This window comes from Coloeus monedula (genome assembly GCF_965178545.1).
Source record: "Coloeus monedula genome assembly, chromosome: 1".
NCBI lineage: Eukaryota > Metazoa > Chordata > Aves > Passeriformes > Corvidae > Coloeus > Coloeus monedula.
Genome location: NC_138781.1, coordinates 46677773 through 46693477, shown reverse-complemented (window position 1 = coordinate 46693477; position 15705 = coordinate 46677773). Strand labels below are relative to the sequence as shown.

Genomic DNA, 15705 nt, shown 5'->3' with positions numbered 1-15705 from the left:
ATGGGGTTTGACAAGGAGCAAACCTGGGGCACCTCCTGGCCGGTTTCCCACCGGATCCAGCTCTCTGGGTGTCATGCCCCAGATTTGGGCAGCTTTTTGCCTCAAGGAGGGGGAACTATATTTACTTATTCCTATTTACTGGCTTCATTTTAGCTGACAGCTCCAGGCTGCTGTGGTGCTGCTTGGCCAACATCCAGTCTTCAGGCGGGAGGTGTCCCAGTAGCTGATAGCAGGGGCACCATGTGGCTGCCATGAATCCCAGAGCCATGGGAACACTACCCAAAACTCTCTAAGGAACCCATCCCTGCCAATGCTGCAAAGGAGACTCCCATGCTGGGATCAGAGCCTGCTCGGACAGGTAGCACATTCCTCCCCAGCTCCTCAGCCTGGGACCTGGGTCTCCTCAGAAGGATGGCAGAGCAGAACAGCCTCCAATGGAGCTGCAGCAAATACCAGCTGCCTGCGAAGGACTGTAAATTCCCAGGGAACCCCCTGCGGTGCTTCTCCCCACCAGTCCCTAGTTCAGCCACTGAGGTCTGGGGACAGGAGTAAGGAAGAGGTTGGGAAACCATCATTTCACGGCATAACTTACCCCACTGTGGACTCTGGGCAATGACAATCATTGCAAATTTAGGAAAGAGTTGACTCTGAGCATTGCTTAAGATATTGTCTTTAATCACTGAAATCACAACAGGCCAGTGGCTTTGTTCTGCTACCGGTCTTCATTCTTTATAAATACTTAACAGCACAGAAGAAAAGAGGGCTGTGTTCACAGGAGGCTAAGGTTAGTTACACCAGCACAAATCCTAAAACACTCTCTCCTGGAGCTAAGCTTTGGAGGAAACACAAAATAATTAGTACCATTCAGTATCGTTAGCCAGGCTCTGGATTTGCTTTCTAGATCCAGAAAGCCAGAGCCTGTGTGTGTGCCTGGGTCCCTGCCTGGCGATGCACCGCAGACCTGCTGCGTGGGGACGAGGGTTGGTGCCAGCAGGGCTGGGAACTGCAGCCCAGTCATCCCTCTACCAGGGCCGCAGGACTCTTTGCCATGTATTTGCACGTGGGGACAGTTTCTTCCCATCTCCTGTCGTGTCTGAGTGGGTTGCAGATGTATGTTGCCACACCAGCTTCTGCCTGGAAGAAAGCAGGGTAATGACTTTTATTGCTCAGGAAAGCTTTGCTTTGCCTTAGGAAAAGGGTGGGTGAGCAGTCCCAGGCCCTCTCTGGAAGATGTCTGCCCAGTCAGCTTCAGTAAGTACAGCCAGGCCCACTGCAGACAGCGAGCAGCAGGACACAGAAATGCAAAAGGAAAATGAATGCACAAATACTGTGTGATGATGAGAAATGCAAATCCCTTCCCAGCTTCTCCCAGTGGCACAGGCACTCACAGGATGGGGGAAAGGGATGTGTATCTGGTCATAGCCCTTCCCTGCCTGCAGGTACTGACTCCAGGGGTATTTCCCAGTGATGAGGTCTGGGTCAACTTGTCCTTACATTCATGCACAGAAAGTTGCTCAAAATGCACCTACAAGTACTTGGTGCAGGCACAGAGGTGTGAAAGGCAGCTGTCTCACAAGCAGCACGTGCCACACATCCATGTGCATAGACACAACTGCACATACGACCCCAAAAGTGAGCATATAGCAAGCAGTCAAGGCCCACATGGGACTTTTTTTCCAAAAAATGAGATAATCCTTTCTTTGGAATGGCCAGCCAGATGCATGCCAGCTCTTGGAAGCCCAGTTTCTGCCTTTCAAGGCTGCCACATCACACCCGATTGCTGATGAAACTCCACCATTTCCAGACTAAGCAGCTATTCACTCTGTAGTAAAAAGATCTACCAAAAAAAAAAGCATTTAAACCTTGAAAGACTGGGAAAACATTTTAAAAGCCCCCAGATGAAATTCAGAAACTGAAGAGCCACAGATCTTTTCAAATGCTCCTTACCAGAGTGTTTGAAACTGCTGTTCCCTGTGTTTTAACATCAGGGCAGTTTCCTAAATTGCTTTGATCACAGGTGTTTCTTACACTTTACACAAAAAATGTCTGCTGCTTCTGTGGCTGGGGCTTTCTCCCAGCTCTTATGCAAAAATCCCTATTTAAATGAGTTTCTGTATTCTAAGCAATAGAAATTTAACAGCATGATCTGAATGAAAAATCTTTTAAGCTCTGATTCCTGAAAGCAGGCTTCAGGGAATTCACTTGAATAACTATTTGCATGAGAGTTACTCATTAACAGCACAATGAGACTTCCAAGGGTTCCTTACTCTAAAACCAGTCAGAAGAACTTGCTGGGGGAGGAATCAAGACTAACTTTTCATAGTACATTTTCATAGCATCTTAATCAATTAAAAGGCAACAAGGTTCATGTGAACAGCAAAACCCAATGAGTATCAGCCATGAGATAGTTGGAATTTAACATGTTTTTTGAAATTCCTCTGCAGGGGACAAAAAGCCTCACATCTCCAGCTCCAGAGCTATATTTCCCTTTGGGGAAGCTGCCTGAAGGCAGGCAGTGAGGGCTTGGAGCTCCACAGATGGCTGGTAGAGGGTCAGAAGGAGGAGAAGGTTCCCCTGTGCAGGATGCCCCTGCCTCCCCCTGTGCCAGACCCACTGTCAGGCAGCTGCAGAGCTGGGGACAAGCTGGGGAAAATCAACAGGGACTCAGACACTCACAGCCTGGGAGAAATAATACTGAGCTTAAATGAATTCAAACTCCCAGAGATAGAAGCAGTGGAAGTTAGCACACACAGGGGTGCAGGGCAGTGCAGTAGATGCTTTAGCTTCAAAACCACAAGCTCACAGGCTCCTTTTTCAAGAGCTTCACACTGTCATTTCCATCTCTTTGTAAATACAGGAAAGCAGAGTGTTGGCATTTAATAATTTATAGGGGACCTCAAAACTGGAAGCAGGGCAGCCTTCATTTCTCCAGCACTGAGGGATACAGGGTGGCTGACAGGAGTAAGAAGACACTGTGTGGGAGCAGAGGCCAAACCTTCTGGTCGTGCAAAGAGGGCTCCTGCAAGACAGCTTGCCACAAACTGCCTGCTTGAGGCTTTCCACAAAGGAAAACTGTCCTCCCCGTACCCTTCTCTCCTGCTTATTTTGAGGTTGTGGGAAAGGCTGCAATGGTGAGACAGAAGTTTAAACTGCAGTTGAAAAAGAAAATACCCATCCCACTAGTGTTTCCAGATCTTTACAAAACGAAGGCCAAAAAATGTGCACAAGGGCTTGCTCTAAAAAATCAAGAGGTAGCAGAAGCATGAGCTACATAGCATCTGGTCTCAGAGACAGCAACAGATGATCAAGGCTGGTGTTACCAGTACACTTCCAAAAACCACTTTGATATCTCATTGCCTTTGCTGCCAAAAGCAGCTCAGGGTGGAGAACCACCTGCCCAGGACTATCTGAATTATTTACTAGGGATTGTGAGTTAGTGTTATTTTCCACTTCAGCCCCTTCAGACAGTCCTAAGATCACAGTCACACCTTGAACACTCCCTCCCTGCTCCAGCCTAGCTGTGCTGCAGGACATAAGCTGATGTTGTGCACTGGGGTGAGAGCACTACAGGATTTGCCCTGGCTGTTGTGGCCCTCGATCCATCTTGCTTGGATGCAGCACTGCTTACGTTTTGTGTCAGCTCCCATCCCTTTCCTAACCAGCATTTGGAGGCTAAATTTAAAGCTCTAGGAGGGCTCACATATTTGGGGTCAATTTTACCTCCTCTAAAATCACAGGTAAAACTCTCAGAAGATATATTTCACAGTGGTAAAGTGCCCTCCCTTGAGCTTTCAGTCACTCACTGAAGGGATGCGTGTCCCCAGGAAAAATGGTGCCGCTGAGCCAAGCTACACCAAAGCTGTGGATGGCTTCCAGGCAGGACCAGCCTCCACCCCAAGCTGCCATCCCCATCCTGAAGAGCAGCAGAAACAGGGGGAGGCACTTGCAGCTGAATGGGGCAGAGGGCGGGATAGTCAGCTGGCACCATGAAACACCATGCCAAGCCCACCAAGCTCCTGAGGCTGGGCAGTTTCACATTTCAGCAATGGCAAGATGATTTATTAGCACAGGCAGAGACAGGCAACTTGTTGCTACCTGACACCTGTGCTGCTCCAGATGGGTACACGTTGCTGTCTGACTACATCGAGTGAAGTTCAAGCTACATCCATGCTACTAGAAAAGAGGTTTAGTTGAACTATAATAGGTTTTCAGCATGGGCACGTTTTGGGAGTCCCAGTGCCATGGCTCAGCTAACTTATTGTAGTTTCCTCACTAAAAGATCTTCAAGAATGTCATCCCATCCTTTGCTAGTCAGAACCAACTTTACATCTTTAGCATAGATACATGAGGATTTAACTAATTTTCCACACAAAATGACAGAAAGAGTAGTTAAGATCCCCAGCTGCATCCAAGGCTTTAAATTAAGAGCTTTTTGTTAAACAAAAGTACCAGTACATGAGGGGCTGCTCAGCTTTGGTATGTGCAGAACATGCAGTGCAGGCACACCCATCACATATGTAACACATATGGGGGGAACAGATTTCTTTGACTATAAAGCAGGGCGGGGTCAAGAAAAGAAACAAATCTGCCTTCCTGCTTTCTCAACAGAAGAGAAAGTAAGGGCCAAACTCTCTAACCCCTTACTCAGATAAGCTGTTATTATTCACGGGAGCAAATCTGTTTATGCCAACATACTCATATGAGTTCAGGTTGTAGAGCTGGGCTCTAAATGTAACAAAGCCTTCATAACAATCTCGAGTTTGCTTCCCGAGCTCTAAATAAGCACCACTATGAAATGGCTTTGTGCTGGGTAAACACCATGAAAAGAACAGGCAGGCTGAGGGCTGCGCTGTGAGGACAAACTGGAAAACTCAGGCAACTCTCTGTGTATGGAGAGCTTTTTTCCAACACGAGCTCTGCAAGCAAGAATGAGGATGGATTTCCCCCATGTCCACACGTTCAGCATCCCGACCTTTCCTTTCCAAATATGATCCACTATGCAGACTCTGGCACAGCAGACTGGCCCCTGTGTGTCATGCTGACACACAAGCCTGGGCCCCAAGTCATTGCAGTAGCTTAGCCTAGCTTGTTCCAGTTTTTTGTTGTTTGAAATGGGATGTTGGCCTCCAGTTGCCAGACAGCATTGCCTGGTTTGTGCTTGGAGAGTTGGTGGTTTTACAGCCTTTTTACAGACTTGATACTGGAGTTCAGGGAATTAACTGAAAGGTCCAAGTGTGCCATTTTGCACAGACCCCTTTCTTTTCTTTTCCTAAAGAATTAATAAAAAGAGAGAGTATCTAAAAAACTGGTACTAATAGGTTGGTGTCCTTCAGGGAACCTGATGAAATGTGCTTTCAGGAAACAGTAGACTGATGGGATGTCCCTGGCAAGCCAGCCTCTGGCTTTTTAATTGTGCATGGCACGATCCGAGTTCATAGGCACGAGAGCAAATTGTGCTTTCACTGGATAATCTTCCAAAATGAGCCCAGAGGAATCTCCAGGCGGCAGAAAAAGGCACGTAAAAGTAAACTGATTGGTTTAGGTAACATGCCACATTCTTGGTCAAGTAGACATGGTTTGATGCAGCTGAAATCCTTTGTGAATCCAGCAAAAATCTCTCATATCCTTTTACAGGAACGCTGCCGACTGGCGGAAAACATGCACAGGAAATCAGCTGAAGGTGGGGAGAGGGAGATCATGTAACAAGTCTTCTGTCCCGGCTTTCCAGCGCTGGCCACGCTGACTAGTAGTGGTGCTGGTAGGCAGCTGCTGGGGTTGTGCCATTCTCTATGTGTTTCAGGTGACAGGAGTGACAAAGCAAATGTTCATCCAGTGGGTAGCAGCGATGCCCGTCTTCATCGTTCAGTTCCATCCCACAGTCCTGCAAAGAGAGGCCAAGCCAATTATTAGAGCTTGTGTTCATCTTCCAGTGTCAGCTGGGGTCTGGCTTCCAGGAAAGTGATTTTGTGACAAGGACAGAGGACACCCAGCCAACAGCTCCTTCCTAATAGGTCCAGCATGTACCATGAGAAGAAAAACATCTAACATAGGCACTTTGATGGACAGCCTTGTACAAATTTGTTTGAAGCAGTTTTATTGAATAAGCTTTATCTTGTGGTAAGGTGCAACCCTCTTACATGTATTTTAGACATGCTCGTGTCTCCTTACACTGTCAGGTAGGATTCACCTCTTCACATTACAGTTGTACTGATGTGAAATCAGCTTGTGGAGTCAGGGCCTCCTTTCACTGCATTATAAGCACAGTGAGAAAAGACAACTATTTATTTTAATTCACAGTGCAGAAGTATGGAGGCTTTCTGAGAAGCCCTGCATGGAGACCAAATGGTTTGTAAGAGCTGGCATTTTGTGGAATTTTTTCTTGTGCAGCCATATCCTTTCTCCAGCCCCAATGACATGTTCATTTCCCATGAGAGTGAAAGTAACTTATACCCCACAGGATCAGTCACCACCTTAGCATTTTTCAACAATCTGACTTGGAAATCAGATACACTAATGTGATCTGGAGCTTGGGGCTTCTGAAAGGCAGCAATAGACCTTACTAAGTCACCATGCTTCCTTCATTAATGAATAAACTGCCAAATTTGAAAAGCAATAATTAACTTGTTGCCCGCAACTTTATGGACAGCAAATGAAATTACAGCTGAAACACGTTGCTGCAAAAGCTTCCATCCTCAATCTGGAAATTTCTCAGTCACTGACAGAAAGGGTCTCACACTGCAAGGTTTGCACTGCTCATCTACTGCTGCTGGAAGGCAGCAGTAAGATTTATTTCCATCTTAAAAAGAACAGCAGTTATGACTATGAAGTGCCCGCTCCCCCAGAAAGCTGCTGACCTACCTCGCAGTGGTAACATTCCACGTGGTAATCCTTGTCCATGGACACAACCCGAATGGTCTCATCAGACCCCTGTGCACATTTGAGCAAAGCAGAAATTACAAAGGATTACAGCAGGATCAGACACATGCACTTTGTAGATTGCTTCCTGCAACAGAATGAATGTTGAGGAAATGCATTTGGGCAGCTGGTTGGAGACCACAAATAAATCCTGCCACTTGCAGTTATTTTTACAGTTAATAATAAATATTTTTACAGAGGATATCTGCAGTCGGTATCGACTGACTGCAGTTATCCTCTAAAATGTGACACCGGAAATGTAAAAATGTTCCCTGTTTAACAGTAACATCTATCAGAAATCACATATAATCACTAGGTAATTTCAATAGATCACATTTTTCAGCATTTTAAATTAGTTTTGCCCAAGATTCATCTCCTCCAAGTATTAAAATGAGTTACATTTAGGAGTACCACCAGCATCTATTGACATAAAGGAAAATTCTCCTGAACATAAAACTAGCAGCAGCATAATCCTGCAGGAGATGAAAAAAGCAGCCTGACCAAGGAAGAAGCAGCTTCATTACTGAACAAAAGGGTCACATTTCCAGAACAGTGCATGAACTTAGATCAAAGGGTTGCACTCCAGAGGAAGCGACCATCTCTCCCCATCCACCAGCACATTCGTCTTGACACAGGGTCAAGTGTGAAAGAGACACTCCTCCCCTGAGGGGATATGGAATAAAAGGCTCTCACCTCAGAGGGCAGAATGGGAAGTCCACATGCTGCACACTTTGGAGCTAAAACTCTGGAAGAACAACAAGGAATTGAAGGCAAGTTACGGATCAACACAAAAAGAGAGGACTGTATGTTCTCAGTGATAACATGAAAAGCTTCAGCTGTAAATAACTTACCCACAGGAAAACTTTGTTTCCCAAGATCATAAATTCATTTTAGCATTGATTTTAAGTAATGCTTGGCACGTGTTGCTCGATCAGGCAAAAAGAGTATACTTTACACTTAGTGCCAGAAAAAATACAAAATTCCCTATAAAATTCTTGGCTGCTACTGAGAGATTTGGAAAAGAAAATGAGGAGGAACTGAGGAGGACTGTCCCCAGAAAAACACATTGAAAGAAGTGGCAGCCTCAGGGCAGGAAACTTCTGAGAAAACACCACATGACTGTACAGCTTCTTAAGGCCTTATAACACAATAATTACTTAAACTAAATTGCAGGGAAATATGCATAATTTCAGAATAACGATGGCATACAAGGGCACTAATCTTGATTGTAACAACTCTAATTCTGGCACAACACTGAAGAGCTCCAAGGGCTGCCTGAGTAACACTTAATACTCTCCCTTCTCAGAAAATGGAGCAAGGACCAAAGCAAGCCAGAAGGACATACAAAGTGTGTGCAGCTCTAATATCATAACTACCAGCCAAGAGCACATTTTATTTTACTGTCTAAATAAGAAGTGATTTTGAAAGTGGACTTATCAGTTGTTTAATTTAGAACTGGGTAAAAGTTTTGCTTTGCAGGTTCAGTGGTGATTCTTTAAAAGTCAAATTGAGCCCTTCAACTACTCAAAAAGTAAATCACACTGATTTCCACAGGCATTCACAGGCTTGCCTTAAAGCAGACTAATTTTGTACATCACTGAACACTTCAGGAGCACTATTTCTCACTGTCTCTGCTTTGCAGAAGGGACATCTGAAGCCCAGAGGTTATTTGACTTCATCAGAGTTACACAGGAGTCAACAGCTGGATAAGAGGAGAGGGGAGGAATTTCTAGGGTCTAGCCCCATCCTCAAAATTCTAACCCTGTTACTATTTTACTAATCTGCACTCCTAGCTTGCTGAAAAGCTAAATTAGAGGCTTGTTGCTTGGAACATCTCTGCTGTTTATTTTGCCCTTACTTGTGGTAATCTCTGACACAGTAGATTTTGTTTTCAGAGTCTACAGTGAATGGCACACCATCCAGACACTCGTTGCAGATGACGCATCGGAAGCAGCCCGGATGATATGATTTCCCTAGAGCCTGCAGGATCTGCAACAGAGCAGGAGAGAGGAAAAATGCACATGAAGAGCCAATAAAGATGAAAATAGTAAACACACAGTTTTACACCAGATAATGCTGCATATTCATCAGCAGGGCTGTGTCTTTTTTCCCCCATCTCATCTGAAAAATCAGTTAACAAGGATGGAAAGGGCAGCTGGAATCAAATATAGCACCTGGTTCCAGAAATATTGATTATTAGCGTGGGTAAGAAAACAATTTAGAGACTCAGTCAAGGTATTTAGCATGACAAAGGAGAGAAAATAATTTCTGAAGTCAACAGGTAGAGAATACTTATCAAGATCACAAGGCAAGATGTACCAGACGAACAAAGGAAATACACTTTTATATTCTCCATGAGAAGTTGGAAGTAATATTATTGCTAGGTTTTCGTAATTCCTTAGATATTGAAGGGCTTTGTGCTCGCTTTGTACTGGCTTTCTAATTAGCACAGACTATGGAAACTGTGTTGAACTTAACAGCTGCAATTCACTACCTGGAATACCACGGTCAGTAGAAGGATCAGACTTCTGAGTACGAAACAGCTTTTCCAATTGTAATGCTTCCCAGTGTAAGCAGGCAAACAAAGACAATGATAAGCATTAGAAAATGCTGGGAGGTATGCTGTGAACCAGAAATTCCTAATTTCTTTGCCTCAGCTGTAGTCTTACACCACCAGCTATACTGGTCTCCCTGTGAATGTCCTACAACTGAATGCTGACCCCCCCAAGCATCCCCACCCCATGCACATCTGGAATGGATGGTACCTGCTGTAGGCTAATCCTGCTTCACAGATCTGAACTCTGAGGTCTGGATCACACACTGTAGGTCAAACCTGCTCCCCAGAGTATCAGTACCCACAGAAAATGACAAGGAAGTGACTTCATCCAGAAGACACATGGGAAGCCACAGCTTGAGTGCAGGAAAGAGAGGCTGAGAGAGCTGCACTGATGCCTCACAGCAAGGGAGCACTGCAGAGCCATGACACTGCTGAGCAGGAAGCATCAACAGGATTACAAATACACTGTCCAGGGAAGCCCGAAAAGGGATGAAAGAGCTGGAGGCTCTGCTTTTAAACACCCACTGAAAACAGGCAGAGCTGTGTCTCTGCACCATGTACAGTAGCATGCCAGCTTCACTTGAAAAAACAAAAGGCTCAGAGGATTTTCCTTCTGATACCAGTCTCACACTAGGCAAACTACCACATGACAATAGACAGTATTGGGTATGAATATATTTTTCTTTTGATGCATTCTTCTAAAAAGCTGTGGGAGTTTTTTCTCCTTAAGCAATTGTCACTTACCATGTCCATTATCAAATGACCACAAATGAAACACCTGTCAGCTGACTGCTGGAAACCGGAATACTGCAAGGACAAAAAAGAATTCACTTAAAATTTCACAAGGCCACTCAAGCACAAACAACAGTGTACTGTGGAGTGTTATTTGCATATTTGTTTGCATAGGTCCTTTTTCTGTGCTCCTTACACAGAAAAGCTAAACTTTCCAATGCATTTTTCATTATATAAAGGTTTGGATGGGTTTCCAGAGGATATAAATAAAGACACCAGACTGCCCAGTTTCAGAAAGAGTACAAATTCCTGTAACTTCCAAATCCAAAATTTAACTTTAATTTAAAGTACAAAAATAAATACCATAAATACACATGCAAATAAGACAGTTACTAATAAGACTTATTACATGCTTATTTGACCACATGAATCTACAAGGCAGGAACCTACTTGTGTTTATCACGTATTCATGCCACAATATCTGTATATATAGTCCTGGAAAGCCAAATTTTTCTTTGGTTACATGATTATAATTCTGTTGAAGCTTCTCTGAGGTCAGTGGTATTGTCCCAGCTCCTTGTTAGGATAGCAATCAAGTCTGGCCCAGGGCAACGTTTTTGCTGGTTTTGCTGAGATCTATTGGTAAGGAACTGTCTGTCGTGTCCACAACATTCACCTTGGGCACAGCACATCATCTGTCTGAATGATGGAAATGCAAACTTGGAAAATAAAATATTTTAGGTGCATTTAATCAATCTTTTTATTTTCAGCCTCTGTAGAACATACTGATGAGAACAAAGAAGATGAACTTACCTCTCTCTGACAGAAATCACTAGGCTTCACCAATAAGTAGGCAAAAATGGCTTTGTCAAGTCTCAAGGAAGGCTTAATCTACCAGGACTCAGGGGAAGAAGGGTGTGTGGCTTTTTATCTGCACCAGCCAAGGAGAGGGCTGTGGGGTTGCTTCATGCTTAGGTACCCTCATACAAAATCCATTGAGGACAACAGAAAGATATCCATTAAGATATCCATTAGGTGAAAAGGGAAATTCACCCATTCATTCTTCTGTAGCTATTCATCTCACTCCTGCCTCCACAGTATGGCCACGGAGACAATGCTTTGAAGGAGACATCACAACAGATTACAGCTTCAGCTAGAGGCTCTGTGCCACAAAACCATGCCCTCTCACTCAACTACTTCCAGCACCACACGTGGGCAGCCACTGTGGCTGGGGCTGGCCCTAGGTAAATGTTGGAGCAGAAGGGGCAGGCAGGATGCTGGACCAGAAGCATGTGAAACACAGGCAAAGCTGACAGGCAGAAAGGCTGTGTGTCTGCTGGCAACCCTGAGATGTCTCATTACAAGAGTCAACTGGGTGCTTACCAGGAAGTCTTCTTCACAGAACACCTTTCCATTGACAAAATAAAAGGCTTTTCCTCTCAGCTTTCGACCTAAGGGAAAACAAAACCGAGATAACAAAAAGGTCAGCAGAGAGCAGGGAGAAAATGTGAGCAAAACCTGACTGCCGAGAAGCAAACAACAATGAAGACATCCAAGGACAGCTGTCACACAGCTGGAAAAGGGCACCCAACTCCAGCACATGTCTTCCCAGACTCCAGCCCACCAAACCTTCTTCCACTGGTGGTTGCTGGTGAATGCCAGTTGGTGGATCTGGACAAAAGTCCCACCTCTGGGCAGGAGGTGGTAGCTTTGCAAGCCTGGACCACATCCTGGCAGATTACTGTGCGTGTTGTAACTCTGGGAAGAGTGAGTGAGGATACAGTGACTCATGCTGGAAAACACCCCAGGAAAGGAGCAAGAAGGAAAGAAGAAAGGGCATACAGAGAGTAACCCACACTTGACTTAATTCCGCAAAATGTCACAACCTTGCTGTTCTGCTATGAGCAGCAGCTGCCAGACAAGGCACTGCAATACCCGAGCACCCACTCTGCCCCACCAGAGCACTCAACAGGCTTCTCTGCTACCTACCAGCACATTTGCTACTACAGCTGCCAACAAAAAGCTTCAAAACTATTTAAAAAATTTTTTTTTAGAAAATCCGAATGTCATAATCGAGACAAGATGACAACGTTTTTCCAAGAAAGGACTCTACATATGGAGAAGATTTGTTTTTACTGCAGCTTTTGTGTTTATGCCTCTCACTCACCGTCTGTTTTCAGTTCCATGAAATCATGGCAATGTTTGCTCAGGCTGCCAGCACTCCTAAAGGCCCTGCATTCCCCCAAGAAAAAATGGCTAGGTTTTGTTTGTTTATAAAAACCTGCTCCTACCTCTTTGCAGCCTGGTTTCCTTATTGAGCCCAGGGTTTGAAATACAAGCCTGGCACTGGAATGGTTCTGCACTGGAGCCCCAAGCCCGTGCCAGGAGACAATGCCCAGGGCAGGGGGAGCAGCCCTGCCTGGGCACAGCTGGAGCAGGACCTGCTGCAGGCTGGTTTTGGACACCTACCAGGCACCGCTGGAAGGAAATTGGGTCTGAGACACTGGGACCCAGAAGCCTCCTGCTTGACGTGCTGAATGTGGCCAGTATCATTAAAAAAGTGATTGTCAGCTGCTGGGTGTATAAACGTAAACAACACACGGGACTGGTCTGGGGATCACTTTATGGTATGCACCTACCCAGCAGACTTCAGCGAAGAACCGTGCTGGCTGCAAGGCTTTAGGAAAAGCAGGAAGCCAAGTAAACCCACTTGAAGAAACTACAATCTTTACAGTCTCCTGCATACACCAGAGGGCACCCTCAGGCTGGGAAACAACTCCCGCTGCCCATTTCTTCCTCTGCTGCTCTCTGCTTCTCCCTGCCCACTACTGGGATGGACTTCTCCCAGTGTCTCTTCGAGGTGAGGAAGCACTTTCTTATCATACAATTAGGAAGGCAAGATACAGGAAAAGCTCACTTCCCCAGGCTGCACTGGGAACTGTCCCAGTGGAACACCTTGAGAAATGGAGATGCTCCAGGGAAGCTCCAAAGTTTTGCCAGTGAATTGAGGCAGACCAGCATTTCATCAGCAGTGCCCTGCCAAGGTCTCAGGCAGCAAGGCAGGTGGAGGACAGGGCACTGTGCTTTCTCAAGGAATGAGCCCCGGTTTGCGTGTGCAGGAGCTTAATGGTTAAACTGTGGGCATTGCTCAGCTCTGTGTTTACTGGACCAGTGCAGGAGCCTAAAGCACATGGCCCCATCATATTCACTGTCCCCCAATCTCTTCTAATCCCTGCTAGGGACAACTATGTAACCTGGAGGTCAGATATTACCCAGGGCAGCAGCCCATCCTTGCACCAATGCAGACATGGAAGAAAACCGGACAAATCCGAAAGCATCCCACTCTGGTTTTTCTGATTTTGCTGAAACCGAAACAGGACCCAGAGTTCAAAACAGAAAGTATCTAATCTGGGACATGTAATCTTTGTGGCTCATAACCCAGGGTGTGTATTTGCATGATAACTCCACCACATGTAATCTTTGTGGCTCATAACCCAGGGTGTGTACTTGTATGATAACCCCACCTGTGTGCCTGCCTGTCCACAGGTAAGCCTGGCATGCTCACCAGCAGCTCTACAGTCACAGTGTCTGAGGAGGGACAGGAGAGGCATGGGAATACCTGAGATTTGCAGCACCTTTGTCAAAGGGTGGTCCTAAGCAAGTTAAAAACAAGCCTAATGCAGCAAGAAGTACTCTTGAAAATCTCCCACTGATTGAAATACGACACTGGGATTTAGCACTCCTAAAAATGAAAAACAAACAAAAAATATTTAACTTTGGTTTTATATTACATGGTAGTGAGGGCTCCAGTTCAGTGCAACGGGCAGGTGCCCAAGTGACTTTCCCACTTGCGTGCAATGTGTCTCCTTAAAGACAAGCTGACAGTGGTGAGGAAAAACATACACATGGGGCCATGCAACGAGGAAATGCTTCTTTGGATGAAGGCCCTCACCTGGTGCATGAACAGCAGCCATTCCAACAGAAGGGATGAGGTTTGGATCGCTGCCACGACGTCATTCTTCCATGGTGACAAAAAAAGCATTTACCAGCCATTCTGCATCCAGTGTATTTTTAACATGGTGACATTAGCAGGTTAAGATTGATGGCAACAGACCTTCAGTGAAGGTGCCACAGCCAGTGTGCTATGTCTGGGCTTCTGCTGCAAGCTCATTCAGCAGAGGGATAAACCCCTTTATAAAGGATTCATAATCTGGCCATGGGCATTTTATGAGTCCCTGAAGAAGAGCTGCTGACACCAAGAGCACTTTGAGGCAGGACAGGGATGATTTAATTACGTTTTTTAGGGAAGAGGTGAGCATATTAACTATTTTTAGCTCTCTATTACTCTCTTTAAGCTCCTGGTAGAAACGTAAAAGGAAATTAGCAAAACCCACAAGTACCAGGTGCTCCTGGAGTGGTTCATGCAAACACAGCCCATTTCTTCCTCTGCTGCTCTCAGCTTCTCCCTGCCCACTTCTGGGATGGACTTCTCCCAGTATCTTTTCGAGATGAGGAAGCACTTTCTCATCGTACAATTGGGAAAGGAAGATGCAGGAAAAGCTTGCTTCCCCAGGCTGCGCTGGGGACTGTCCCAGTGGAGCTGGGATGTTCTTGCTGCAGCCACACCAGTAAAAGCAACAGCACTGGGACTGCCCCACAGTGCAGAGCAGGGCAGCAGTGCCTTCTGTCCCTGCACTGAGCTCCCTGCCATGGGGTAGTGCCTTGAACTAAACCAGTCCCTCTCAAAAGCGATACTTCTGACTGGGCCCGCAGAGGCTGGCACAGGTGTCACTGGAGTATGAAGATGCTGTTTTATTTTCACCAAAAGGAAGGACTGAGAAGTTAAATGGCATATAAGGAATCACTTGTTGATAACTGCCTATTTTCAATATGCATCATGAAGAAATATCCTTTGATAAACCCAGGAATATTTAATGCATGGCTTGCTGCTTTCAGGATCAATTGTGCTACTAGTCTTATGCTGCTGGCTCCTGACTGTATTTCACTTTCACTTCACCCTGAATTTAGCTAATCTCACACCTGAAAAGATTCAGACAATTAAAATTCTTTGGCATTTCAACCTTACTGTCTTCACTTGTTACAAGGTATCTTGTTCATTTCTCTGACAGGAAGTTTGAGCCCTGAGCTTTTATGTGCTGCTCATCCCTCACACGTCTGTCTAATCTGTTTAGCTGTGGGACCTTCAGGATGACCTCGAGGTCATTTCAGCACCAATTTCAAAATATTTCAAGCTTAGTCACTAGTGCCTTTGTGCTAAAATAAACACACTTTGCTTAGCAGCTGATAATAGGCATACCATCAGGCTGCACGCCCAGGATGCCAGTGCTTTTGTCCACCGTTTTCTCAAATGATGGCTCTCTCCTTTTGAAGTTCATGCAGAGAGAGTTTTATGAAGGACTTGCAATGTCCCTGGCAAGGAGGATCCTGGGAGATGCATCATTTGTTTGCTGGGGAGCTGGACTCGACTTTCTCTTTTGAAG

The 15705-nt window shown here is 45.4% G+C and overlaps 1 protein-coding gene across 1 annotated transcript in view; it reads right to left on the bottom strand.

The window, feature by feature from the left end:
- Window positions 1-715: 715 nt before the first annotated feature.
- Window positions 716-15705, bottom strand: part of LIMD1 (LIM domain containing 1) — a 33457-nt gene continuing 18467 nt past the window's right edge. The window contains exons 3-8 of the mRNA XM_082280358.1: window positions 11588-11655; window positions 10217-10279; window positions 8774-8904; window positions 7609-7660; window positions 6859-6927; window positions 716-5881 (exon numbers count right to left, since the gene is read on the bottom strand). Coding sequence (XP_082136484.1) covers window positions 5744-5881; window positions 6859-6927; window positions 7609-7660; window positions 8774-8904; window positions 10217-10279; window positions 11588-11655 — 521 coding nt within the window. The 3' untranslated portion in view covers window positions 716-5743. The remainder of the gene's footprint in view (window positions 5882-6858; window positions 6928-7608; window positions 7661-8773; window positions 8905-10216; window positions 10280-11587; window positions 11656-15705) is intronic.